The 26,779-nt window shown below is 39.8% G+C and overlaps 1 protein-coding gene across 1 annotated transcript in view; it reads left to right on the top strand.

Moving 5' to 3' along the window:
• The window catches only part of LOC122815930 (polyamine deacetylase HDAC10-like), a 752,749-nt gene that overhangs the window by 277,737 nt on the left and 448,233 nt on the right, over nucleotides 1-26,779 (top strand). The window contains exons 4-7 of the mRNA XM_044088797.1: nucleotides 921-1,017; nucleotides 15,382-15,479; nucleotides 15,574-15,678; nucleotides 15,765-15,833. Of these exons, the coding sequence (XP_043944732.1) occupies nucleotides 921-1,017; nucleotides 15,382-15,479; nucleotides 15,574-15,678; nucleotides 15,765-15,833 (369 nt within the window). The remainder of the gene's footprint in view (nucleotides 1-920; nucleotides 1,018-15,381; nucleotides 15,480-15,573; nucleotides 15,679-15,764; nucleotides 15,834-26,779) is intronic.

Raw genomic sequence — 26,779 nt, 5'->3', positions numbered from 1 at the left:
TATTTGTTTTTTTGCGAAGATTGCATGTATTGGTGCATGTGTGGTAACATGTCAATGTCTGCTTTGTAGACCTTTTGCAGTTGATGTTTCTGAGGGAGATGTATGGGCTACTCAACTAAAGTGAGTAGATCCACACACACATATATATATATATATATATATATATATATATATATATATATATATATCACAAGTTCGAGCTCAAAAACATAAAATATTGAATCATTCAAAAAAAAAAAAAAAAAAAAACAGGCAAAAGCAAAAATATTTTTTCAAGGTGTAAGTCCCTCTGTACCCCTATAGCCTATGCCACTTATAGATACCAGCTCCAAGACTGCACTACAGTGGGGAAAGGGCAAATTCCCAGTTCCAACAGTACAGCAGTCTCACACAAGAAAATACTGGTAAAATTTGCAAAGCGAATTTTCAGACTAGTTTGTTAATACTTCAAGCTTCTGAAGGAATAACATTTTGTGCATACACTTGATGGAACCCCCCTATATATTTATATATATATATATATATATATATATATATATTTATATATATATATATATATATATACACACACATACATGGCTGCTTGCTGCTACTTGGAGAAAAAGACACATTTTTCACTGAGAGCGTCTTAAGGTTTAAAAGCCAATTTCTGCTTGAAATCTCACTTGTCCCGAGAAGCACAAACTACCTGCGCTTTAACCGGTCATCCCGCAGGTAATGGCTATTTTAATCAGAATGTGCTGCTTTGGTTTTGGTGCTTCTTCAATGTTTGTAAGAGCTTCCAAATACTTGCTAAGCAATATGTGGACATCTTCTATGATAAAAATATAACTTTTCTACTCATTTTTCATAATATTTTATTTAAGTGTATTCCAAATTTAATGGGGACATCCAAAATTTATCTGACTTTTATTTTTTAGCTCTGATTATCTGGAATCAGTGAAGACCACAGAAACAATGAATACAACAGAATTAAAAACATTCTCAGACAATTTTGATGTTGCTTATTTTCACCAGGTATGTTTTCATTTGTTTGCATAATTATATTCAGAGACCATTGAGTTTAAACATCGTAAGAAGATAATGGTAATTATTTCAACAGTTATTATCAGGTAGAAAGTCTAGCTTCTTGAATGGCAGAGAATTTTTAAATGATTTATTTTTTGACCTGTACTAAATTTGTGATATTTTTTCAGCTGAACTGTTTTTGGAATAATTACACATTTAGCCAGGTGTACATCGTACTTCAAGCACTCTTTTAGGAAACTGATCATACCTTATATGGGTCTGTTGGGAAGGAAGCATTGAACAGCAGAGATATGAGCCCTTATGAATAAAATGTTCCTTGTTGTGACGACCCCTCTCTGGGCCAGTGATCAAAGAGCCTCAATCCTCATCACTGACACCTATGGGGAATATTCACTTTCAGAGAAATAGATGCACTCAGTATTTCCAAATGCAGACCTCTCTGCATCAAGCACAATTTCCCTTAAGAGCACACAGGGAACACACTCAATCTGGGGTCTAGATCTCTCTATCTGTCTCCCTTCAGGTCCCCAGTAAGACTCCCCACCAGTACAGCTGTAGTTAGGTCCTCAGCCGAGTGTCCAGGCCAAGTCATCTAGCAGCCTCTCTGTGAAACCAGTTCTTTGTGTTCCTGCTCCAAGTAGTTCACATATACACAATGTGAGATTTAACAAACACACACACACACACACACACACACACACACACACACACACACACACACACACACACACACACACACACACACACACAAAGATTTACCTGCTGTGCCCCCTTCTGCCCAGAGTATAAGGTAGTTATCACTGCCATTAGGCACTCCACAATCAACTACTCTAAGGTCCTTAACAAAGGGTGTCCAATTATTACTGTGTAATATTAATACTAATACAAATGGTAGTAGTTGACCAAGATAGCTAGACCTTCAGGAATGGCTTACACAATGTTACCAAATAAATATAAGCACTCTCAAAGATTAAATACTTTCTAAAAGGGCCAGCCATAATAAAAGTTTTAACTATATTTAATAATAAATAACAAAAGGGCACAAAAATACTGCATATATATTTACAATAAACTGCATAGTTCACATCACAGGAAATTTTGAAAATGACATTGATGGGCAGACTCAGACAAATAAAGAAAAACAATACCTAAGCTAAGCTTCACTATATTTTCCTGACTGAATCTAGAATTACTATTCTCTAGTTAATTAATGGAGCACGGTAGATGATGTGGTGAATGGTCCTTGTTGTTGTCAGACCCAAGACAGAATAGTTAATATTGAGAGATTTCTCTTTGTAATTTCTAAAATTTCCAAGATGGCTGGCAGAAAGACCTCATTTGGTCACCTGACTCTAGGTTCTCACACTATTCCCTTTTGAAGCTTGAGACAGAATTTTAGCATAGATGTGATAAGATGCATATCTAAAGTTTTGCTAATGTTTATGGCAGTCCCTGGGGCTTCTCCTCTTTTTACTGAGCTAATGAACAAAGGCTTCTTCCAGACATGCCATCTCCAGTCCTATTCAGAGCTGTAAGATAAGCAATTCCATGGCCCATCAGGTGGTACAATTAACAGTATTCTTCTTAAAATAAGAAGTAAGCTAGCTGTTTAACCCCATTCTCTGCCAGTGTCCTTTGCTAACATATATACATACAGAGCCATGGCCTGAAGTTAAACGCCAAAAAATGCATAGTCATACCCTTCGGGAAAAGCAAGGTTACCCCTAGCTACCATATAGGTGGCAATCCACTGAGCACAGAAAAAGTCATCAGAGATCTGGGGACCCAGGTTGACAGTAGCCTTTCGTTTGACACTCATGTTGCTAAAGTAGTTAGGAAAACCTTCTATATCACCCACCTGATCATGAAGGGATTCACATCTGGATCAAGGGAGGTCATCGTCCCCCTGTACTCATCACTCATTAGACCTATGATTGAGTACAATGCCCCGTTCGGAATGTATCTGACCAGACACCTGCTGCAGCTTGAAAGGCCCCAAAAGTTCCTCACCAAAAGGATAAAGGGTCTCAAAAATATGTCTTATGCTGCCCGACTGAAAGAACTCCAGCTCTATTCAGTCTCATACCGCTTGCTCAGAGGTGACCTGTGCCTGACATATAAGGCCATGTCAAACCCAGATTTGATGAATATGCTTCACCTCAAAAAATCTAGATCCCTCAGAACCACAAGGGCGGAGACTTAAACCTTGACACGGTTATAAATAGAACGTGCTGGAGGGACAGATTCATCACCCAGAGACTCCCTATGCTGTGGAACAAAATCCCGGTACATGTGAGGCAGAGCACCTCTCTGGCCTTGTTCAAGAGGAATCTTGACCAATGGATGGGAGATTGCAGATATACCCCAGGGATTACTTCAGTGTCACTGCTTGACAGAGGCACAGCAAAATGATAGGCATAGTTTTTATTCAAACTAAAGGGGTGGCGAAAGCCACATAACTATGGGCTAGGCTTATAAATGCCCTTGGGCAGATAGCCTAGTATGAACCTATGAACCTATGAACCTATACATACAGTTTCACATGTATATTCCTTCTCTGTCCAGCAGGACCCACTGTTGATACATTTTTTTACACTAGTGACTTTACAAACACATTTTGATTTTCAAATGCTATACATTTCTAACACATTTGTAACATAAACATCTATACAGATCAGTCTATTTAAATGCCATATAGTTCTAATATATTTGTAACATATGTATTTGTGCAAATCAGTTTGATATTCAAATGCCATACAGTTCTAATATATTTGTAAAACAAGCATCTTGTATAAATCAGTTTGATATTCAAAGGACATATCATTCTTTGTAGAACTCCAGCTGGCTATACTGGCACTAACCCATATCATCACACAGGTTACAAAGAATATAACAATAACTTTTGTGTTTATATTTCAGGCAGTACTTACAGAGTTATGCTAACACTCTAACACTTGCAAAAAGGAAGTTGTTATAAGAGACAGATCTACATAGAACCAAAAAATGGAAACTGAAGTCTTTCACCCAACACTGTATCCATGTAAAACAGTACTAGTTTTGCTAGATGGCAAATTCCCTACCTTGAGCATCAGTTGGTCTGCTGAGGTTTTTGTTTTATTCGCAGAATCTTATATAGACTTACACTGATGCTGCCAAAAGTTGGATAAAAGAAAATGCTAGCTTTGACAGAAATCTCTGTCAGATACCAGTATCAGTGAAAATAGAGGGTGCCACTATGGCTTGCCAAACTGTACAACTCTGAGCATGTAAAACACTGAAAAATAATGCCCAAAACACAGAAGGGTGGAAAAGATAACTTTAAATTTTTTTTGCAGGGGGGCCCCCTACACCCTCAAACTTATGTATACCTAATCTATGCTCACAGCAACTCAAAAGAGGTAAAAATCTCTCATACCAAGGGAACCATTATCAGCACACATTTAAAAATTGCACCAGTAATGATTTCCTGTGGAAAACAATGAATTACATTTTACTTCTTGGCATGTTTTTGTTATGGCAACTGACACTCGAGGCATTTTCCCTTTTGATCTCCAGTTGTGAAGTCAAAACAGAGTTTTGATGTCCTGCTTTCAGTCACATTTAGCTTAACATCTTTCCTGCTGAACATCAGCCTGTATCACAGACAAACCTTGATCTGATTCTTCCATGATAAATATACTTTTTGTTAGTGTTATCATTCAAAGGCTGTCTTGTTAAATTCCTTAAACCCCTTTCTCACATAAATTCTAGCTGTTATTTGAAATGCATTTTCAATGGAAAATACTTGATGTGACTAGATTTTTTTTCACTTGTTAAAAATATAATCGATAGAAGAATATGCATGTCCGGCATGAGTGCTACAACACTGAGGGGCAGCAGTCGAAGTGTTTATCTGAAACGGCTGTAAATTCGATGAGCAGCATCAATCACCTTGTTAATCAATATATTAAATAAAAAAATTAAATACTCCCCTTTGGTACAAACTTCTTATCTCTCAATTTAACTTATAAAGATATAAAAGATATATAATGTAAAATAAAAAACTGCACAAAACCAATGGTTGTGTTTTTGTCAGTGAAAATGCAGCAAAATGAAAAATTAAAAGCTATGCAGAACCCGCAATTATGCTTTCAGAAAAGATACAGCAAAGATGTAAAATGTGAAAAGTTGTACAAAATATACAAGTATTTACCTGTACAGGTGTTAACGTGATAGGTGATGCAAAATGTGACAAGCTGTGAAGAGCATTCGCACAGACAAACAAACACACATACACACGTGTGCGCATGCATATATATATATATATAAACCAATTGCAGAAGATTTTATTGCCACAATAAACAGAATAAGTTCTTTCAGAAAAGCCTATGTGGGGGCAGGTCATGTTTCAGACTGCCCAATAGACATCCTGGTATGTTATCCATCTCCATAGAAGCAGTGTTCTTGGGCTTAGTTGAGGTTTTGCTCCTATGATATTTGAGGGGGAGGTGCAAATGCTGATAAGAGGTCTGGATAAGAGGGGGGATGAAGTTAGACCTGTATGTATCCGCTGATAGATTGGCTTTGTCTTCAGACTTAGAGTATGAGATATCAACTCAGAGCATGTTTGGACATTATTTCTGAGGTTTTTGATATAGTCAGAAAAGGCTTTGTGATTTTCATTTGCCTGGGTGGTTATTTTGTACCTTGTATCCAGCTTTGGTTGATTTAATGAGGGTCTGAAGTTCTTTGTTAGCCTTAGGAAGAAATGTTTGGCTTTTGCAGGATTAAATTTGATTTTACGTGCAGTGAGCTTTTTCCTCTTATTGTACAGTCTATTTATGTTAGTGTTCTACCCTAAGGATTTATTCTTAAACTTAGCATTGTATTTATTTCAGACAGGGACAGATGTTCCAATGCAGTTATTGACATGCTCATTTAAGTGGGTGATGAAAGATTTTGCATATGTAGAGGGGTTCTCAGAGAAGAATGGGAACCTGAATTTTGCCAGGTCATCACTCAGCTGTAATCGATTTGCTTCGGCATAATCTGTGAATGATGAGTTATTGGATGACACCTCCTTCTTTACTCATATGTTGAATATGACTGATTATCATCTTATTTGACTAGGGACGGTGTTACAGCTGGAGGGGAAAAGAGCTGTCTCATATTGGTAAGAATCAAATCCAAGATTCTTTTTCTCCTTGTTGGGGTATAGACTTCCTAGTCCAGTGAGTCTGTATTTATGACGTCCAGTGATCTCTGGGCAATCATGTTTGGGGATATATATGTTTCCTAGTTAATACAGAGCTAGCTGAAGCCCTCCAAGAGAATAGTGTTTGGCTGAATACTTAGTGCTTCTGTATTAGATAAGTAGGCATCATGGGCAAAGGAGGCCATAGAGGGGGTCCTGCAATTGCTTATAATGTAATATGGGATTTTGTTACTGGTAAGTTGTAGATGGAGAAGCTCCAGGTCACTATCCTGTTTAACATGTCTGGAAATATAATTCTACTGCCTTTAGTGCCTTAATCTAGAGCAGTGGATCCAAATATATGGTATGCATTAAAACGTTGCACTGATGGGGTGCTCTCAATATTCTTGGACCAGATCTCCAAAATGATGCATATATTGATGCATTCTAGGGTAAGGAGTGCCTTCAACGATTGTTGTTTTCCATTTAGGCTCCTAGTGTTGAGCACGAATAACTTCATATTTTATGAATTCTGTTTTGCTGTGTTGGAAGCTTTTGTAAACTGCCTCTGCCACCATTGGGGTGGATAAGGTTTTTGCCAATAAACAAAAGCCTTGGGAGGACAGGTGTAGACGATACCCTGGCAAGGCAGTTAGGGATGCCTACCATGTCCTCTCAGGTAGATATATACTGAATGACAACGGAAGCTAAGCCAACTCTGAAAGTGAATCATTTTTGTTCATATTGTGGCATCGTTCTAGGTGAATGTAATGGACACATATTCTGAGATCTCCATTGTACCTCTATTCATATAGTCCATTGAAGTACACCTCAGATTGTTTATTCCCACATGTACTATGACTGAGTCATATGTGTACTTGTTATGCAAAGACGAGTGCTTGTGTGATGTGGTGAATACTGACTCCCAGTAGGCAGATGATGGTTACCCTATCTTTATTCAGCCAGGTGAATGGTGCATTAGTTTGTCTCACAATGTAATCTCCTATGACTAGGATGTTTGGTTATATGAAGGTTTGTCTTACTGGCTGACAAGCTGAGACACCGTGATTTCTATGATTTCTAGGTGCTTTGTAATGGGTTCTGAATGAGATGAGCATTTTTGAAGGTGCAAAGACTACTTGTTGCTGTGTTTATATCTCGAAGGCCTTGGAGATTTAGGTAGATTGCATTTAATAGCCTCAACAAATGTAGTTCTGTGTGTGTGTGTGTGTGTGGTCTGTACTGTTTGGGGTGGGTGTAGTGTGGTACTGTGCGTTTCTGACACAGGTATTAATAGTGTCTGTATGTTAAAGCCTTGCCTTCAGTGATATTGTGTAACTGCATCTCTCACACATTGTATCAGTTTGCTTAAGAATTAGGGATTGTTAGTATACATGAGACAATTGCTACTTTGTGTCAGGGTGCCCATCTTCACCAAGCTAGCTGCAGAGATAGTAGGAAAGTGCATATCTATGGTTCCATATGTTTATTGCATGATCTAAAAAGGGCGTACAGTAAAGGGTATGTACCTAACCAGGCATATCCAACAATTGGAATGTCCACAGAGGTTCCTCACTAAAAGAATACAGGGCATAAATTAAATGTCGTATGCAGACCACCTCAAGACCCTATTCCTGCATTCTGTTTCCTAAAAGCTTTTGAGTGGAGATCTATGCCTGGCATACAGAGCATTGTCAGACCCCACTCTTATGGACCTCCTGTATATCCGCAAAACAAACAGCACCAGAATTACCCATTCTAAAGACTTAAATCTTGCCTGTGATATAAAAAGGACCTGCTGAGGAGACAGGTATATATCCCAGAAACTAATCCATCTGTGGAACAGGCTCCCCATCCATGTGAAGCAGAGTTCCTCCCTAACCCAATTCAAGTGCAACTTGGACATCTGGATGAGAAACCAGAAATTCATCCCTGGTTTGGCACCTGTGTCTTTAATGGGCACAGGCAACCTGTAAATGGTTCATCTCTCAGGCCCCTACTTATACTTATCAAAGGTATCAGAACTTGTCAGAGATTTGAGATGTATGGCTAAGCTTTAAAAGGCCCTTGTGGTTGTTAGCTTAGTAAAGACCTATGAAGCTATAAAGAACTGATTTGTTTAGGTGCTACATGGGTAAAATGTACACCCTAGGTCTAAACTTGTAGGCTGTTGCTCCTGTGCATGTAAACCAGTTGCTCATCATGCAACTAAGTACCGAAGAAAATTCAGATTTTGGTTTTATAAGGAAAATTGAGATTCTAAGTAAGGTATCTATGCAAGGTACAAGGACCCGCTGATGAGCAATGCTAAGTGTGATGCACACATGATGACATTATACAGGCAAAGAAAATCAACAAACAAAGCAAAATAGCCCTCTGGCCAATCATAATGGCATACTCTTAGGATTTCTCAATGCAGTCTTAAGCACAGAAGAGACCAGGCTACCCTGTACTAGAATGCAGACCCAATGTTTCCAACTTTTACATCAGTTAAAGAAAATAAAAAGTGCAGAATCTTAACAAATAACACTGTCAAACATCAACATGACTAAAATATAAAGAACAAATGTAGTCCAGTAACGTAAAGTACTCAAATGCGTTGGCTGAGGGTGAAAATTGCAAAAACACGGCATGGTCACCAGCTGTTGCTGAACTGTGTTTAAATTAACCCAGCATTAAGGCTATAAGCTGTTAACAAACTACTTCATGTAGTTCAGGGTTTGATTCCCCCGGCCTTCATTTGTCTACTGTGTGACCTTGAGCAAGTCACTTAACCAGACAGTGTGCTTTGGGGCAACTGGGAATTTGGGTTTGGATCATTAATGGTTTCCTGGACTGCAAGCCTAGCAAAGGCCTATGAAGGAACCTATAGGCTATACGAGACTCTCTGAGACAGGTCTGACTAACTCTTAATGCCTCCAAAAGAAAGTTAGGTATGACAGAAGTCAAGTACCTAGGATATGGTATTGGTACGGAGATTGTTAGGTTCCAGGAAGAGAAAGCAGAGGTTGTGAGAAACTCACTTTTTTCCCAATACCTAAAACAAATGAGGCATTTTAGGGGTTAGCTGGGAGACACCCAAATTTGTAGCCCATTTTGCTCAATAGCCTATCTCTTACAGACTTGACAAAGGGAAAGATGCTTGTTAGGATAAAGTGGGCACTAGAGGCAGACAATGCTTTTAATTAACTGAAGAAAATGCTGTGTTTGAAGCCTGTGGAGGCTTCTCCAGATTTCAGCAGACCTTTTATAGTTTATACTGATACATGAGATGTAGGTAAGAATTGTGTCAAAATGATGTAAATATTTGAAATACTGAAAAACTACTACATTTTAAATGTATTTTGGTTCAAGGCATTGTGTATCTGTATTTTGTACTTGGATTGTGTAAATTGAACTGTTGCTTAAGTAGCTGAGGATGTCAGCATAGATGCATGCTATTTTAGTTAGTGAGTTAATTGATTAACAGCTATATAATTTCTGATGGTTAAAAGTAAGGAGTGGAGCCCTAATAGCTTGAAGATGTTGATGTCTCATAGAGGGGGATTTTATACCTAGAATATCATTTATGGCTAAGGTGCTGGAGTAAAGGAACCACTGCTTACTTGTTTCATTTTGAAATATAATTGCATACTTTTTGTGATCATTGGATTTTTTATATTCCACTAAGACACACACATGCACCAGACACACACACACACACATAGGTTCATAGGTTGATAGGTAGATACTAGGCTATCTGCCCTAGGGCATTTATAAGCCTAGCCAGAGTGTATTTGGCTTCCGCCTCCCTATTAGATTAACCTACTGTGCCTCTGTAAAGTAGGTCACAGAAGGTACCCTTTTAAGATTAGTTTACTGTCCCTCTGTCTAGCAGGGACACAGGAGAGATCCCAGGGGTGAATTTGTGATTTCCCATCCACGTGTCCAAATTTCGCTTGAAGAGGGTCAGCGAGGGGCTATGTCTAACATGAATTGGGATTCTATTCCAGAGTGAGGGGAGCCTTTGGGAAATTAATCTGTCCCTCCAGCATGTCCTATTTATTTTTGTGCTGAGGTTTAGGTCCCTGGAGCATGTAGCTCTAAGGGACTTGGATTTTTTGAGGTGGAGCATGTCCATTAATTCTGGGTTTGACATGGCTTTGTACATCAGGCATAGATCGCCTCTGAGTAGGCGGTAAGCAACTGAGTAGAGCTGGAGTTTCTTTAGTCGAGCTGCATAGGACATCTGTTTGTAGCCCATGATCCTCTTGGTGAGGTACTTTTGGGGTCTCTCCAGTTGCTGCAGGTGTCGGGTAAGGTACATCCCAAAAGGGGCATTGTATTCAATTATGGGCCTGATGAGTAACGGGTAGAGGGGCACAATGACCTCTCTTGATCTAGATGTGAACCCTTTCGTGATAAGGTGGGCTATATAGAAGGTCTTTCTAACCACTTTGGCAACGTGATTATCAAAGGAGAGATTACTATCTACGTTGGTCCCCAAATCTCTAATTACTTCTTCCGTACTTAATGGATTACCACCTATGTGGTAATTTGTGAGCACCTTGTTTTTCCCAAAGGGGATGACTATGCACTTTTTAGCATTTAGCTTGAGGCCATGGCTCTGGCACCAAGCATCCGTCTCTGTGAGACCCTTTTGGAGGATGCTTGTGTCAGCTGGAGATTCGATTATGGCCCCCAGTTTGCAGTCATCTGCGAACTTTGTCAGCCATAATCCCCCCGTGTTAGCCTGAACCTCAGAGAAGTATATACCGAACAAGAGAGGTCCCAGAACTGAGCCCTGTGGGACGCCACTTGTAACTGATTTGGATTCGGACATGGCACCTATGATTCTGACCATGTGGGTTCTATCTCTGAGCCAGTTTGCAACCCATCTTGTGATATAGGGGTTGATATTTAAGCTGGTAAGCTTATTTATGATGCCCAAGTGGGGTATTGTGTCGAAGGCTTTTGCGAGGTCCAGGTAGGCTGTGTGGACTACCTTGCCCTCATCTATGACTTTGGTAACTGTTTCAAAGAAATCAACTAGGTTTAAGAGGCAAGATCTGCCCTTAACAAAGCCGAATTGGGTAGGGTCCAGTGTCTGGAGGCTCCCAATGTCTTTGTTTATGAGTTCCATGATAATACACTCCATAGCTTTACAGACCAGACTAGTCAGGCTTATGGGGCGATAGTTTCCGGGGTCCGTTGTGGCACCACCTTTGTGGAGTGGGACCACTGTAGCTGTACGCCATTCTTTGGGTACATATCCTGTAGTAAGGCTCAGTTTGAACAGTGACTTAATGTGAGGGTTCAGTTCTTCTTGGAGCTCGTGTAAGACACAGCCTGGGACACCGTCCGGTCCCATAGATGCTGTGTTTTTTGCTTTGGACAGGGCAGCTTTCACCTGTGCATCTGTGATGTCAGGGAGGTTACATTGAGTTGGGATAGGCGTTTGCTCCTTTGGGGGGGAAGGGGGGAGAAGTTTGCGCTGAATCTGTCTGCCAGGATGTTGGCTATGTCTGTAGGTTCGGTATATTTTGTACCGTTATGCAACAATTCAGAGCATATCTGGGAGTTTCCGCCCATGTTTCTGATATAACTAAAGAAGGCCTTGTGATTATCTTTAGTGTCTAGAGCAATTTTTCTTTCGAAACTGGCCTTTGATGATTTTATGAGGGATCAAAGTTTCTTGCTAATACTGATCAGAGATGCCTTCCCTTTTTGGGATTTTGCTCTGTCATGTAGTAACTTCCTCCTTCTGTTGTATAGCTTATTTATGGCCGGGGTCCACCAGACCGGTCTCCTGTTTTTGGAGGAGTGAGTCTTGGTTTTATTTGGGATAGCACGATCCATGCATTCCTGCAGGTGCTCATAGAATGCATTTGTAAAGGATTCTGCGGATTGGGCTGTATTATCCTCTGGCCCAGGGGCTTTGAAGGATTCCACCTCAGTCTTGAGAAGTGCAAAGTTGGCTTTGGAGAAATTCTTTACAGTGATTTCCTTGGCTGGGGGTGGGGACGGGATATGGATGTCCAGGGAAATTTGTTTATGGTTTGATCTTACCAATGAGGGGTTTACCTCTGGTGTGGAACATAGAGTCCCCATGTTGGTGATGACCAGGTCCAATATGTTGTTCCCTCTTGTGGGAGTGGTGACCAGTTGTTCCATTGTGTTAGAGTTTATAAATTCAAGGAACCATTAGGCGAGGGTGTTTGGGCTTGAGTAGTTTTCCCAGTCAGTGTTTGGGTAGTTGAAGTCACCCAATAACATAGTGTTTGGAGAGACCTTCATATTCTTCAGTGTTCTCAGGAATGCCAAGTGGGGTTCCTGTAATAGGGAGGGTGTTCTGTAGCAGGCTACAAACTGAAAGGCAGTTTTGCCCGCTGTTAGTTGCACATGGATGGTTTCCGATGCTTCGTGCAGTGTCACTAACCTGGAGGTGTAGGTATCTTTGATGAATATAGATACTCCCCTTCCTTTTGTGCTTTGGTCCGAGTTTTGGGGCCAAAACGCATGGTATGAGTTATAACCTGGTAGTGCTAGGGTGCTCTCAGGAGCCTTGAACCATGTTTCTGTTACTGCACAGACATCGATTTTCTCCATACTGAGGAGAGTCTCGAGTGCGTGCATCTTGAGGTTTAGACTTCTGGCACTGAGTAGCATTACCTTTAGTTTTTTTTATCTTTGGGTTGTCTATGGAGGTGGGTTTGTCCTTTGAGCCTTGCCTAAAAAAGGCACTATGGGGGTGGCAAGAGCCTTGGCCAGTATACGAAAGCCTAGGGGTGACAGGTGCAAGCCATCCCTAGCGAAGCAACGTGGCTTGTCGTGCATGTCATCCCAGGCTGACAGACACTGGATCCCCTTTGAATGACACCAATACTTTAGCCAATTGTTGAAACTGATCATTTTGTCTTTATACTGTGGCATCATTCTTGGGGAGGGCAAGATGCTACTCAAGGGCAGGGACATACCAGCCTGGGCTACATGGTCTGAGAGCTTCTCTATGTCTCTTTTCATGTAGTCCAAGGAGGTATGTCTCAGGTCATTCACACCAGCATGGACAATGATGGAGTCATACTTGTACTTACTTTGGAGTGACCTGAACCTGAGTGCTTGCGTTATGTGGCGGATCCTGGCACCTGACAGGCAGCTTACAGTGACCTTCTCCTTGTTCAGTCTGGTGAGTGGAACGTCAGTGTGCCGGACAATAGAGTCCCATATAACAAGTGTATTTGGTGTGTTGTTTGGCCTTATGGGCTGTGACTGTGAGGCACACTGATTTTGTGAGATATGTGATTTGTGGGTATTGTTGAGGGGTGGCTGTTGCTTGGATATCTGCTTAGGAGGTCTTTGCTGTTTAGGCAGATTTTTATTTAGAGCCTCCAAGTATGTTTTTTTGTGTTTATGTGTTGGGTATGCAGATGCACTAGGTCTGTGTGAGACTGGATTTGTGGTGTGGGTGGTTACCATTTCCTCCTGACTGACTGTGCCAGTCTTGGGTTGAGAGAGCTCTGCCTCCAGTTTGGCCGTGTAACTGCATCTCTCACATGTATTAGAGTTTGTTGGAAGGAGGAGAGGGTTGTCTGTGTACATAAGGCAATTGTAACATTGCCTCAAAATTCCCAGATTCACCAGCTGGACTGGAGAGTAACCTTGAAACTGACCCTTGGACATACCAGATTAGTATAGGAAACTGTTTTTTTTACTAATCAGATTAGGGAAGGGAACTGATTTTTCACTTGATCAGGAAGGACCAATCGGGAGTCTAATACTTATGAGAAGTCAAGGAGGGTGTAGTGTTTTAGTTAGTTAGTGTTTCCTTATAAGAGCTGAGCAAGTGCAGGGCTTTAGAAAGAGAATAGAGTGATTACTTTGAGAGTTTGAACAGTTCTAAGGGAAAAAGTGAAGAGCAGACTTTGTGGAGCCTGGAATAGTTTAAACCTGTTTAGGCGGTGCTGCCCGACGCTGCTCAGTGCGCAAAACCGCACAAAAAGAGTTGTAGGGCTTTAAGAGAGAGAGATCAAGGAGTTTAGAATTGACCCAAAATGGCCAATAAAACTACAGCTTCTAGGCAGTAACCACTCCTCCAGGGACAGGCAGGCTGTTCAGTGTTAACCACTCCCACTGGTGAACACAGAGACTTCCCTTTAGCTCAAGCAAGCACTGGCCTTCTAGAAACTTCCAAACAGTTCAGAACAGCAAATCTGTAACTGAACTTTATTAACTTTCAGAAAGTGGGAAAAACGCAAGATTTTTTTTTTTTTTCTTTTTGTTGTAGTTTAAAGGTAACAGAGATACACAAGCAGTAAAAATAATCACAACAGTGCAATAAATGACCCCACACTTGAGTGCTAGGCCAAAATCAGGTAAAATGCAGTTTTTAGAGAAAAAATGATTTTAAATTAAGTGCAACACAGGAAATGCAGTAAACAGGCTCTAGATGTGTTCCAAGTACTGTTACTGTTACAGATATAAACTTTAGCAAGCTGGAAAATGCCAAAAAGTAGGCGGCAAAGCAGTAAAACTTAACAAAAAATCAGAAGAAAATCATTAAAATCACAAAAGTGGCTCCTTTTCTTCTCTCAGCATTTTCTCCCCTTGGTAGGTGCTTCAGCAACAACTAGCAAGCCTGAAAAGACGCCAAAACCACGAGGCAGCCGGGTTTTAAGAGAGAGAGATCAAGGAGTTTAGAATTGACCCAAAATGGCCAATAAAACTACAGCTTCTAGGTAGTAACCACTCCTCCAGGGACAGGCAGGCTGTTCAGTGTTACTGGTGAACACAGAGACTTCCCTTTAGCCCAAGCAAGCACTGGCCTTCTAGAAACTTCCAAACAGTTCAGAACAGCAAATCTGTAACTGAACTTTTTTAACTTTCAGAAAGTGGGAAAAAAGCAAGATTTTTTTTGTTTTTTTCTTTTTTCTTTTTGTTGTAGTTTAAAGGTAGCAGAGATACACAAGCAGTAAAATAATCACAACAGTGCAATAAATGACCCCATGATGGGATCTTGTTTCCACGTTGTCTAATTACCTACAACACCAGAGATCCCAAAGAAAGAAATAGTAAAACTGAATTTCTTATATATTTCCATAGGATCCCAACGATTGTAGCGGTGAAAGCAGTTTGAAATGAGTAACTTAATTATCTGACAGCCAACAACAGGAATAAACATGCCTTTTTGTGTTAACCCTCAGAGTACCTTTCGCTGTGCCAAACTTTCTTTGGGAGCAACATTGCAGCTGGTTGACACTGTAGTGATGGGACAAGTTCAGAACGGCATGGCATTAGTCAGGTAGGCTATCTGGATATTATAAGTCAGTACAATTGCAAAAATTACCAGACAGCATTCAGGTCTTGGGTGTTACATATTTCTGTTTATTATTTAGACCTCCTGGGCATCACAGCCAACAAAATCAAGCCAGTGGGTTTTGTATTTTCAACAATGTTGCTGTAGCTGCAGAATATGCTAAAAGAAAACATGGACTTCACAGGTATATGATTTACCATTATACATTTATGTTTACACTGCTAGTTTAGTTCTCTACAATAACTGTTTCATTTTTTTTTCACTTTGCAGGATTTTAATTGTTGACTGGGACGTTCACCATGGGCAAGGCACTCAGTATTGTTTTGAAGACGATCCCAGGTTTGTACACTACGTGCGCAGTTCTTCATAGTTCCCCAACATCATTTTAAAAATTCTGATCCTTACTTCCCTTGCCTGTAAGAAATCCCTACCAGTAAAGTTTCTGTTTGTGTGTTGGTAGTGACTGAGTCAAGGTGTGGAGATGTTTCTGTTTCTCTGTGTTGTCTAACTGGGAAGTTATTAATTGTAAGTATTGGGGTGTGAGAGAGTGAAGTTCTTCACTTGGAGGATGCCAACTGCAGAAAACACTTGTTGGTTTTGTTGGTATGAAGCTTTGACTGGTTTGCTTCATCCAATCAATATGTTAGTGAACTGAGACCTGGAAAAATGTAGTTGAAGACCTGTACACTTTTTGTTTTGCATTTTTTAATCTTTCTATTAGTTTGTCCAGCTTGGATATTGGTATGTTATTTATTCCAGTAGGATTGACCACATCCAGTTTGTCTTTGGAAATTCATCCTTGATTAAGTACCATGCATGGTAAAACATGGAAGTACTATAGAACAAGTTAGCCTTTGTGATGTTTAGTTTTGTTTATTTGTTTACTTATTTCTTTAAAGATGCACTCATCTATATCTGTAAAGGATCCTGTTTACTAGCATTCTACTGGGCTACTTATTTAGCCATGTTGTGTGGAAATATGACAAAAATCTGACACTGCAGTTTCTTGTTCAGTATATAGACTAACAGTGGGGTGTAACTGAACTGAAAACTGCAGTTACTTCTGTGTAAAAGCTGTACTCCTCTCGAAGTGTCTGACAGTAGGACTCTGTGCTCTTGGTGACCTGCAGCTTGTGCCTGGGGTACAGGGTTTGATTCCTTTCACCTTGATTGCGTACTGTATGGGTCTGAGCAAATCACTGACGCAGACAATACTGGCAGGTTTCCCTGAAAGGAGACAGTTGTGTACATTGTGCTTAGTCAACAAACAGATGAAAATAAATAAAATTGTTCTCATAATGATTACAGAAGAAATCCACCAGTAAAAGACCTTGTAAATTAACCTTAACAAATAGTACACAATGTGTTTTATTCTATGGCAGTGTTTGTGCACTTTCCTATTGTAGTACTTTCCTTAATTTATAAAAAAACAGGTCTGATGAGTTATTTTAAACAGGAGCATAAGATTCTCTACATCATGTGGAAACCATAAAATAAATAAATACCAGTAATTAGGGATTACATTTCTCTGAACTTGTTGCTGATATTGTAGCATAACTGTACAACATCTATATTTTGGTAAGGAATTCAATGATGTGTACCTTTGTGGTTAAAGAAATACTTTATTGTAAAGTCATGCTTTAGTATTTTATAATGTAGCCAATAAAACCAAAAATAATCAAATGCAAAACTAATGTTTGCTATAAAAATGTGGCAAAAGCACTTAGCTTTTCTATGTACATTGACTCAGCGCAGGAATGATGACATCACAAATTTAACACATCCTGTCCTGCCGCACTGCTTCATTACTGACCTTAATTCCTTCATATTTACAAATTTTGCTGCTATAAAAATGAATAAACAGCCAAGGACCCACTGAATGATTTAAATCAATACCAATATATTTCACACTTGAATAAGTGTTGACTAAGTATGTGCCATTGTTGTATGACTTGATAGACAGTAACAGAAGAGGAAGAAATTTAAATTTAGATCAAGGAACAGATATCACACATATGTGAATTAAATAACATGTGGCAAGCATCTGCTTAAAGAGGTTTATCTTCAAGAAAAACAAAATATGTAAACAAAGAAGCAAATATGGGTGAGGTCGCAGAGGTAAAAAAAAAGCCTCAGAGCTACAATGACTGAAATACATAACAGGATGTGCAGGTTTTAAAATAATTTCCTAAAGGCAAATTGTTGCCAAAGCCACAAACCACTTAGAAAAATGATCTTATAATAAAAGATTGTAGAGATATGAATTATGGTGGGAATTATTTCTATGTGTCCAATGGGACCAAATGGTCTCTCATAAAGGAAGTAAATCTTATTGTAACCTACGCCACTGTGCCATGTAATTCTACTACTGTGTATGCAGTGTGAGAGACTCTTCTGCACATTTTTATTTTTTTTTATTTTCTGGTTTTAACAACAGATTTCAAATAAAATAAAATAGGAGCTGAGGTAGACTGGTAGCACAATATTTAAATAGTTTTTATTTTTCAGTCTTTTTTCTTGCCCTTGCACCTGCAGTCTTCTACTGCTTCATTATCTGTTCATTTCCATGTCACCACGGACTACTTCTCCTACATGTCCCTTGAGGTATATCCCCTGGTTTCCAGAGAGAGTTTGTCTCAAAGTGCCATGCTGCATATGACCTGAGGTCAGGAGACAGGAGCTGAGAAGGGAGGAATCCATAATTCAGGAAGCCATAGAGGAGTAATTTTATAACCTAACTCCCTAAAACCTTGGCAGCTGTGGGGAGGCCCCACAATTCTGGCCAAAACATAAACACTTCAGTGCACACTGACATGTCTACAGCTTACGTTGCTTTGTGCGCATGTCCTTGACATAGCCTGACATACCCTGACTTCTACTTGGTGACAGCACAGCAGCATGTGTGGCTGCCCCCCCCTCACCGAATGGATAAGTTGACACTGGTCATTCTACTTTCTCTAGTCAGCTTCTTCAGACCCTGGATTGCTAAACAATCCTTGATCATAAACTGGGCTTTCTTGCTGTGAACCACAAAACTGCCTGTAAGTTTATTCCACTTAATCTCTGAAGTCATATTTCAAACATTGCCAGGGTAATACATGGTAAAAGCTCTATGTCATTTGTCCTGACATGGAGGCAAACAAATCTGAGTGCAACTAAGCAAGTAGAGAGGCTGTTGTAGTGGACTTGAAACTAATCAGTTTGGGAGAGTCTGGTGAGAAGGAAGTTTGTTGCATTCACACAACAAAGTCAGTTGTCTTCAGAGAAAGATTATTATGTAGAATTTACAGTGCAGCTCACCAGCATTAAGAGAGAGTCTGGGGTATTAAGGTACTTGGTCACTCAGTTTGACAGCAAGTGTACAACTGGGGACAAATCTGATGCTTTAGGTTGACCATTATAAAGTTAGTAGACTTATAAGGTGGATCCAGACAAAGCACCCTCACAGCTGCAGAAAAGCACTCCTTAAAGTGATTTTAGGCAGCTTTTTTCTTTAGCCAGTTCAGCAAAAAGTTATAATGGTCCAACAGTAGTTATTACTGGACAAAAACTGGAGTATACTGGTGTCCACTCAGAAGCTGAATTTGAATTAATCAGCATAAACTATTAATTAATGTTCAACAATCACTAGCTTATAAATCACATGATGTCCTCAGCAATATAGGAGTGGGCAATCTGAAATAATCTACAAAAATTTGGAAATATATCAACTATTATGAAAATAATAGAATGCATTGTTAAACTTTATGCAAATAATAATATACAAGGCAGCATGCTGGAGACATGTCTGTAAAGTAATCTGATGTGGAACGGATAAAAGAACCATTCATATGAGAAAAAGTGAACATATCTTATAAATTTGAATTCCAAAAATGTATTTTCAATCAATTATAAAGAATGTAGAAAATACTTGGGTCCATGTTAACTTACTAAATCATTGTAGTAAAAGTCATAATACAGATTGTACAGTGTTGGAATGTCAAAGTACTAAAATCTTAAAATGCTGAAATCAAAATACTTATTCCTGTTTTTGTGTACAGTGCTATACTTGCTTCACAAACTTAAACATCACATTGACATTTATTATTTATTTATTTATTTATTTATTTTACATTTGTTAACCGGGATGGTCCGACTGGATACATGTCCTTTTTCAGCGGAGGCCCAGGGAGAAAAGCTCCAACAGAGTTACATTGATAATTAGGTACAGTAAATGAGCTGAAAGAACTTAACAAAAACATAGGCTATTTACATACAAGTACAAGACTGCCATTACTATTTCTGAGATTACTACAAATGTAACATTAATAACATATTAGCAAGGACGGTAGGCAGTATAATGACATAGAGTTAGACAGGATACATATTTCTTTATCACAGTATACAAAGTACTTATCATCTTAGCTAGTTGTTTATGTTTTAGTTAATGGCACAGAGCTAGTCTGGGTTTGAGCAAGGACATAGCCAGTGTGACTGGAGTTTTAGACTATTTTTGAATTGACTTAGAGAAGTTGCAAGCGTGATGTTATTTGGGAGAGAGTTCCATATTTTACCAGTGGTGTTGGCAAATAGCGTCACCACCTAGGTTGAGAGATTTAGTTGTTTGGACAAGGAGTCTGTTTGCTGAGCGAAGGCAGCTTAGATTGGAGTAGGGAGTCATTAAGTTTTTTAGTGCTGGGGTATTCTCAGGTTGTTTAAGGATTTTGAAGGCCTCTATGAGTTGGGACTGGTGAAGAAGGTGTGGGAATTCTATCCATCCAAGCTTTTTCAGGTTAGTACAGTGGTGTGTTCTGTAGGGTAGGCCTGTAACGAACCTGGCAATGTGATTATAGCAGGATGAGAGCTTGGCCAGATCAGATTTGTTAAGGTGAGTGAGGACAGGAGATACATATAGTAGGGTAGAGAGAAGGACATAACATTTTATTCTGTTAAAAGTAAAATTATCTTCGTGGAGCTTCTGTTGTCATTGCTAACTGGAATAATTGGATGTGTTTATCTGTAACAGAAATGCTTTAATGTCACAGTCTGTTACGTGTTATAACACACAGAGGCCTTTTTCTATTGCTTTAAATCTGGATTGTCTTATAATAAGTTTAGACATTCATTAGTAAGTCACGTCTCATGGTAATACGTTTAGACATTCATTAGTAAGTCAGTTGTCTCATGGATATTTGACCCAGTTAATAAATGGTTTTACTACACTGATTTTTCTAGACTGTGACATTCTCTGTATGTTGTTCTGTTTGAAATGTTCTGTCATTTACCATCTACTCCTCTTTTGCAGGTAATTCATAATCTATTAACTGTTCCCACTGTATTTTTGTCATTGGAATTATACTTACCAGTGTGTTGTAAAGCTGAATGTGTTTCTGTTCCTTAAGTTACAATTTAATGTTACCAGAATAAACAGGCTCATCATTATATCTTCCTTTAGACATAATCTAGATGAACAGATGGTTATCCACAGATTTACTCAGGTTGACCAGGATGCCCTCCTGGAAAAAGGAAGTGATGCCTGGGGGAGGGTACTTGCAAGATGACAATGACCGTAGGACTCAGTGGCCTTGGAATATCCATGAACCCATGACTCTGTAAAAGTACCACGTAACAGTAACTGAAGTAGAAGCTGTAGCCCACAGGTAAAAGCAACATCCTGTGGGCTGCATTTCATTTTTTTCCTCTATACCATTCTTAACGTACTGGAATGTGCCCTCTAAAATAACAAATGTATCAGTTTCCAAGGGTATATATGAAAAATGTCCCTTGATTCAATTAGCTTGGATACCTGCATTTCAAATAAACAGGCAAACAAGTGCATTCACAATTGCTTAAATATTTTATATCCATTACTATGGTTAGATAGCACAAAAACAGTGCCAGTTTGTCAGTTAAAGGCTCAAAATTGACATTTACAACCCCAGTTATCCTGGTGTTTTTTCTTCAGAAATCTGCTGTTTCTTATTACTGCCACCACATTCATACTGCACTATTGTGAGTAAACAGCAGTACCTAACAAGACATACCCAATGAACAAAGTCTGACTAAAAATTTAATTATAAAATATACATGTTGTTAAGCGATTTGCTGATATAATACTGTTATTGCTGTTCAGAGCATCAGTGATCTGGACTTAGGAATTACGGTTCTTAGAGGACCACCCAGGAGATATTTGCACATTACCCCTTAAGGACATACTAATGTTTTAGCTACATGGCTTTCGAATGCCCCTGACTTATTTCACTAATATTAGATCAGAGACATGATAACGCTCCAAGAATGTGATCTTTTCCCAGCTGGTCAGTTAGCACAAGGAGTGAAAATTTTACTTAATCCTAGTCATTGTAGTTTGATATATGCAGTTTTCCAAACAATTAACACACTTAATGCTCCAATCCCTGGATGTATACAGAAAAAAATCTTATGTTTTGCATAACGTCTCCAACCAATAGCTTGAAAAGTGATTAGTTAGTGTGAACTCGAAGAAAACTATAACCCCAAATATAATCATTACTGTTTGCCAGAAAGAAACAGATGCCAACAAATCATGATCTGGAACATCTAACTTGGATTTAAATACCAGATAAAGTTACAGCTTCTATTAAAGAAATATGAAAAAGATAAACTAGATTCAGTTTAGCCAATATAAGCTGTACTACATATAAATTAGATAATTTGCTGTGATATATGAGATTGTAAGTAAAATGGATGTACTCATGCCTGTAAATAGTTATTTTAGTTGTTTGCTATACAGGATTCTCAAATGGAACTGAGTAATGAAGCCAACACAACTGAAATCCACACACATGAAACTGTGCATGTAAGGGAAACTTATTATATAATTTAGTTAATGTGCGCATAAAGGAAACTTATTATATAATTTAGTCACTGTGAACGTAAAGGAAACATATTATATAATTTAGTTAATGTGGACCTAAAGGAAACATTATATAATTTAGTGGCTGTGCACATAAAGGAAACTTATTATATAATTTAGTTACTGTTCACATAAAGGAAACTTATTATATAATTTAGTTACTGTTCACATAAAGGAAACTTATTAGATAATTTAGTTACTGTGCATGTAAAGGAAACGTATTATATAATTTAGTTACATCCTTAATGTCTTACAATATAAAATTAGTTAGTCTAGCTCCCGGTTTCATAAAGTAGTCATAACTAAAAAAAAAACAGGAGCCAGCTTTCCAACCAAGTCAGGTTTACTGTAAACAAGCATATAATATTCCCTCTTAATGTTCTCTCCTGTCTTTCTGATGAATCTGGGCATCTTGGGGCAATGTAGCAATTGCCTCATGTACACAGACAACCCTCTCCTCCTATCACCAGACACCACAACCTGTGAGAGATGCACTTACCTAGCCAAACTGGAGGTAAAGCTCTCTCCAACCAAGACTGAACTGACAGTCAAGAGAAGAAAGTAAACACTTGCACCACACCACACTTATCACATAGTCCCACTAAACCTACACCACCGAAATCCAAACATATAAACACAAAAACATTTGCAGAGGCTCTCAATAATAATTTGTTCAAGCAACAGAAACCTCCAAAGCAGAAACACAAGCAACCTCCATCTCCCAACACAACCCAAATGACACATAGCCCACAGACTCAGTGTGCCACTCAACCACAGCCAATAAGGCACAACAACGTACCCAACACACTAGTCATAGGTGACTCTATAGTCAGGCACACTGATGTCCCACTCACCAGGCTAAACAAGGAGAAGGTTACTGTCAGCTGCCTGTTGGGTGCCAGGATTCGCCACATAACCCATGCACTCAGGTCACTCCACATGTTGGTGTGAATGACCTGAGACGTACCTCCCTGGACTACATGAAAAGAGACATGGAAGAGCTCTACGATCTTGTAGCCCAGGCAGGTATGACCCTAGCCTTGAGTGGCACCCTGCCATCACCCAGAATGATACCGCAGTACAAGGACAAAATGATTGACTTCAACAATTGGCTAAGCTTCTGGTGTCATTTTAAGGTGATCCAGTATCTGTCTACCTGGGACAACATGGTCAACAGACCATGATGCTTTGCCAGAGATGGATTGCACCTGTCACCCCTGAGATTTCGGATACAGGCTAAGGCATTTGCCACCCCTATAGTGCCTTTTTTAGGCAAGGCTCAAATGACAAATTCACCACCGTAACAGGAACAGGCAAGCAAAAACTGAGGGTAATGCTAATCAATGCTAGAAGTCTAAATCTCAAAATGCACTCACTCGAGGCACTCCTTAAAATGGAGAACATCGATATCTGTGCAGTGACTGAGACCTGGTTCAAGGCTCCAGAGAGCACCCCTGCATTACAAGCCATAACTCATACCATTTCGGCCATCTAACCAGGACCAGAACACCAAAGGCACAGGTGTGTATATATTCATTAACGATATCCACACCTCCAGGCTAGTTGCTCACCATAATGCATCCGAGGTTATTCAAGTGCAGCTAACTCTGGGCAAAACTGCAATCCAAATTGTAGCTTGCTGCAGATCCTCCACCATGCACCAGGATTCCCACTCCTCTTTTCTTGATATACTGGAAAATATTAGGGTTCAACCAAACACCCTAATAATGGGCGATTTCAACTACCCCACCATTAACTGGGAAAACTACTCATGTACCAACTCCTTCACTCAACACTTTCTGGAATTCATAAACTCCAATGCCCTAGATCAACTTATCCACACCCCCACCAGAGGCAACAATATCCTAGACCTAGTCATTACCAACATGAGTGACTGGTGTTCCACACCTGAAGTCAACTCCTCGTTGGTCCGATCCGACCATAAGCTAATCACCCTAGATACCCGCTTCACGCCCCCACCCACCATTAAGGAAACCATGGTAAAATATTTCTTCAAAGCCAACTTTATGCTTCTTAAGACAGAAGTGGTGAACTTCATGAAACCCATGCAGATGGACAATACAGTTACAACTGCTGAATCCATCACAAATGCACTCTATAAGCACTTACATGAGTGCATGGATCGTGCTATCCCAAACAGAACTAAGACGCTATCCTCCAAAAAATGGAAGCCAATCTGGTGGTCCCCTGCCATAAACAAACTCTACAGCAGAAGGAAGAAACTGTTGCAAAAGAGAGTAAATTCCCATGAGTGGAGGAGCTTCCTGGTCAGCCTCAGTAAGAAGCTGAGATCATTTATAAGATCCTTCAAAGCTAGCTACAAAAAGAAAATCGCCACTGATTCTAAGGGCAGCCACAAAGCATTCTATAGCTATGTCAAGAATGTCAATGGAAACACCTAGATCTGCTCTGAGTTACAGCACAATGACATGTAAATTACAGAACCAACTGATATTGCCAACATCCTGACAGATAGGTTCAGTGCTAACTTTACCCCCCTCTCACCCCCTAAAGGGCCCATATCTATACATACAGGAAGAATGCAGAGTCCCTGTAATCACATCTATGCAGGTAAAAGCTGCACTCTCTAAAACCAAAAACACAGCATCCATGGGACCGGACAACATCCCAGGCTGCGTTTTACATGAACTTCAGAATGAACTGGCTTCCCACCTAAGCACCATGTTCAATCATAGCCTCAAGTCAGGCTTTGTGCCCACTAAATGGTGCACAGCAACTGTTATCCCACTCCACAAAGGGGGTGCCACCACTGATCCTGGGAACTGTTGCCCTATTAGCCTGATGAGCCTGGTCTGCAAGGTCATGGAATGTATCATTATAGAACTCATAAACAAAGACATTGGTAACCTCCAAACTCTGGACCCCACTCAGTTCAGGTTTGTGAAAGGCAGATCATGCCTTCTGAACCTGATCGACTTCTTTGAGGCAGTCACCAAAGCCGTAGACAAGGGTAAGGTGGTTCACACAGCTTAGCTTGACCTCGCCAAGGCTTTCGACACCATCCCCCATTCTGGAATTATAGCTAAACTCACTAAACTAGGTATAAATCCCTACATCACAAGATGGGTTACCAACTGGCTCACTGACAGAACCCACACTGTAAAAGTTGCAGACTCCAAATCTGACTTAAAACCAGTGACAAGTGGAGTACCAAAGGGTTCAGTCCTGGGAGCTCTCCTGTTTGGTATATACTTCTCTGAAGTACAGGCTAACACAGAAGGCCTCTGCCTAGCTAAGTTCATAGATGACTGCAAACTAGGAGCCATAATCGAGTTCCCAAATGATGTGAACATCCTACAGAAGGGCCTCACTGAGACAGATGCCTGGTGTCAGAGGCATGGCCTCAAGCTCAATTCCAAAAAGTGCATTGTCATCCTCTTTGGTAAAAATTCTGTACCCATGAATTACCACATAAATGGCAGTCTACTCAATGCCGAATGTGTGATAAGAGACCTTGGGACCCAGGTGGACAGTAGTCTCTCCTTTGATAATCACATCACCACAGTAGTCAGGAAATCCTTCTATGTGGCACAGCTCATCAAAAAAGGATTCTTATCCAGGAAAAAAGAGGTCATTGTTCCCCTATACTCGGCACTCATTAGACCCATTATAGAGTGCAACGCCCCTTTAGAATGTACCTCACAAGACATCTGCAGCAGCTGGAAAGGCCACAGAAGTACCTCACAAAGAGGATTACTGGCCTCAAACAGATGCCCTACACTGATCATCTCAAAAAACTCCAGCTTTACTCTGTAGCATATCGCCTACTCCGAGGAGATCTCTGCCTAACATATAAAACTATGTCAAACCCAGAGCTGTTGGACATGCTACACCTAAAGAAATCCCAATCCCTCCATGCTACATGCTCTAGGGACCTAAATCTTGTCACCACAATAAACAGGACATGCTGGAGGGATAGATTCCTGTCCCAGAGACTTCCCATACTCTGGAACAAGCAACCCATCTATGTCAAGCAAAGTTCCTCATTAGCACTCTTCAAGAAAAATCTTGATGAGTAGATGGGAAATACGAAATACACCCTGGGGATCACTTCTGTGGCTTTGCTCGACAGTGGCACAGGAAATTAACTTTCTTGGGTGGCATAAGCCTGGGAACCTTGTTTTCTAAGCTTACTTAGGCCCTTGGGCCGATAGCCTAGTACCTACCTATGAACTTATGAATCTATAATATTAATAATATTAAAGTACATGCATTTCATAAAACCTATCCTGTAAGGTCATTGGTTCATAATGGATGAATGAATTAATGCAAGTTTCTCCTGAAATTTACACCTAAACTTTATAAACTATTGCTGCCACTGCAGAGATGTTTATGACCCAGGCTATGACATCAGAGATGTTTATGACCC

This window comes from Protopterus annectens, chromosome 11.part0 (genome assembly GCF_019279795.1).
Source record: "Protopterus annectens isolate FY-2018-M chromosome 11.part0, PAN1.0, whole genome shotgun sequence".
Lineage (NCBI taxonomy): Eukaryota > Metazoa > Chordata > Ceratodontiformes > Protopteridae > Protopterus > Protopterus annectens.
This window is presented reverse-complemented; position numbering and strand designations above follow the sequence as displayed.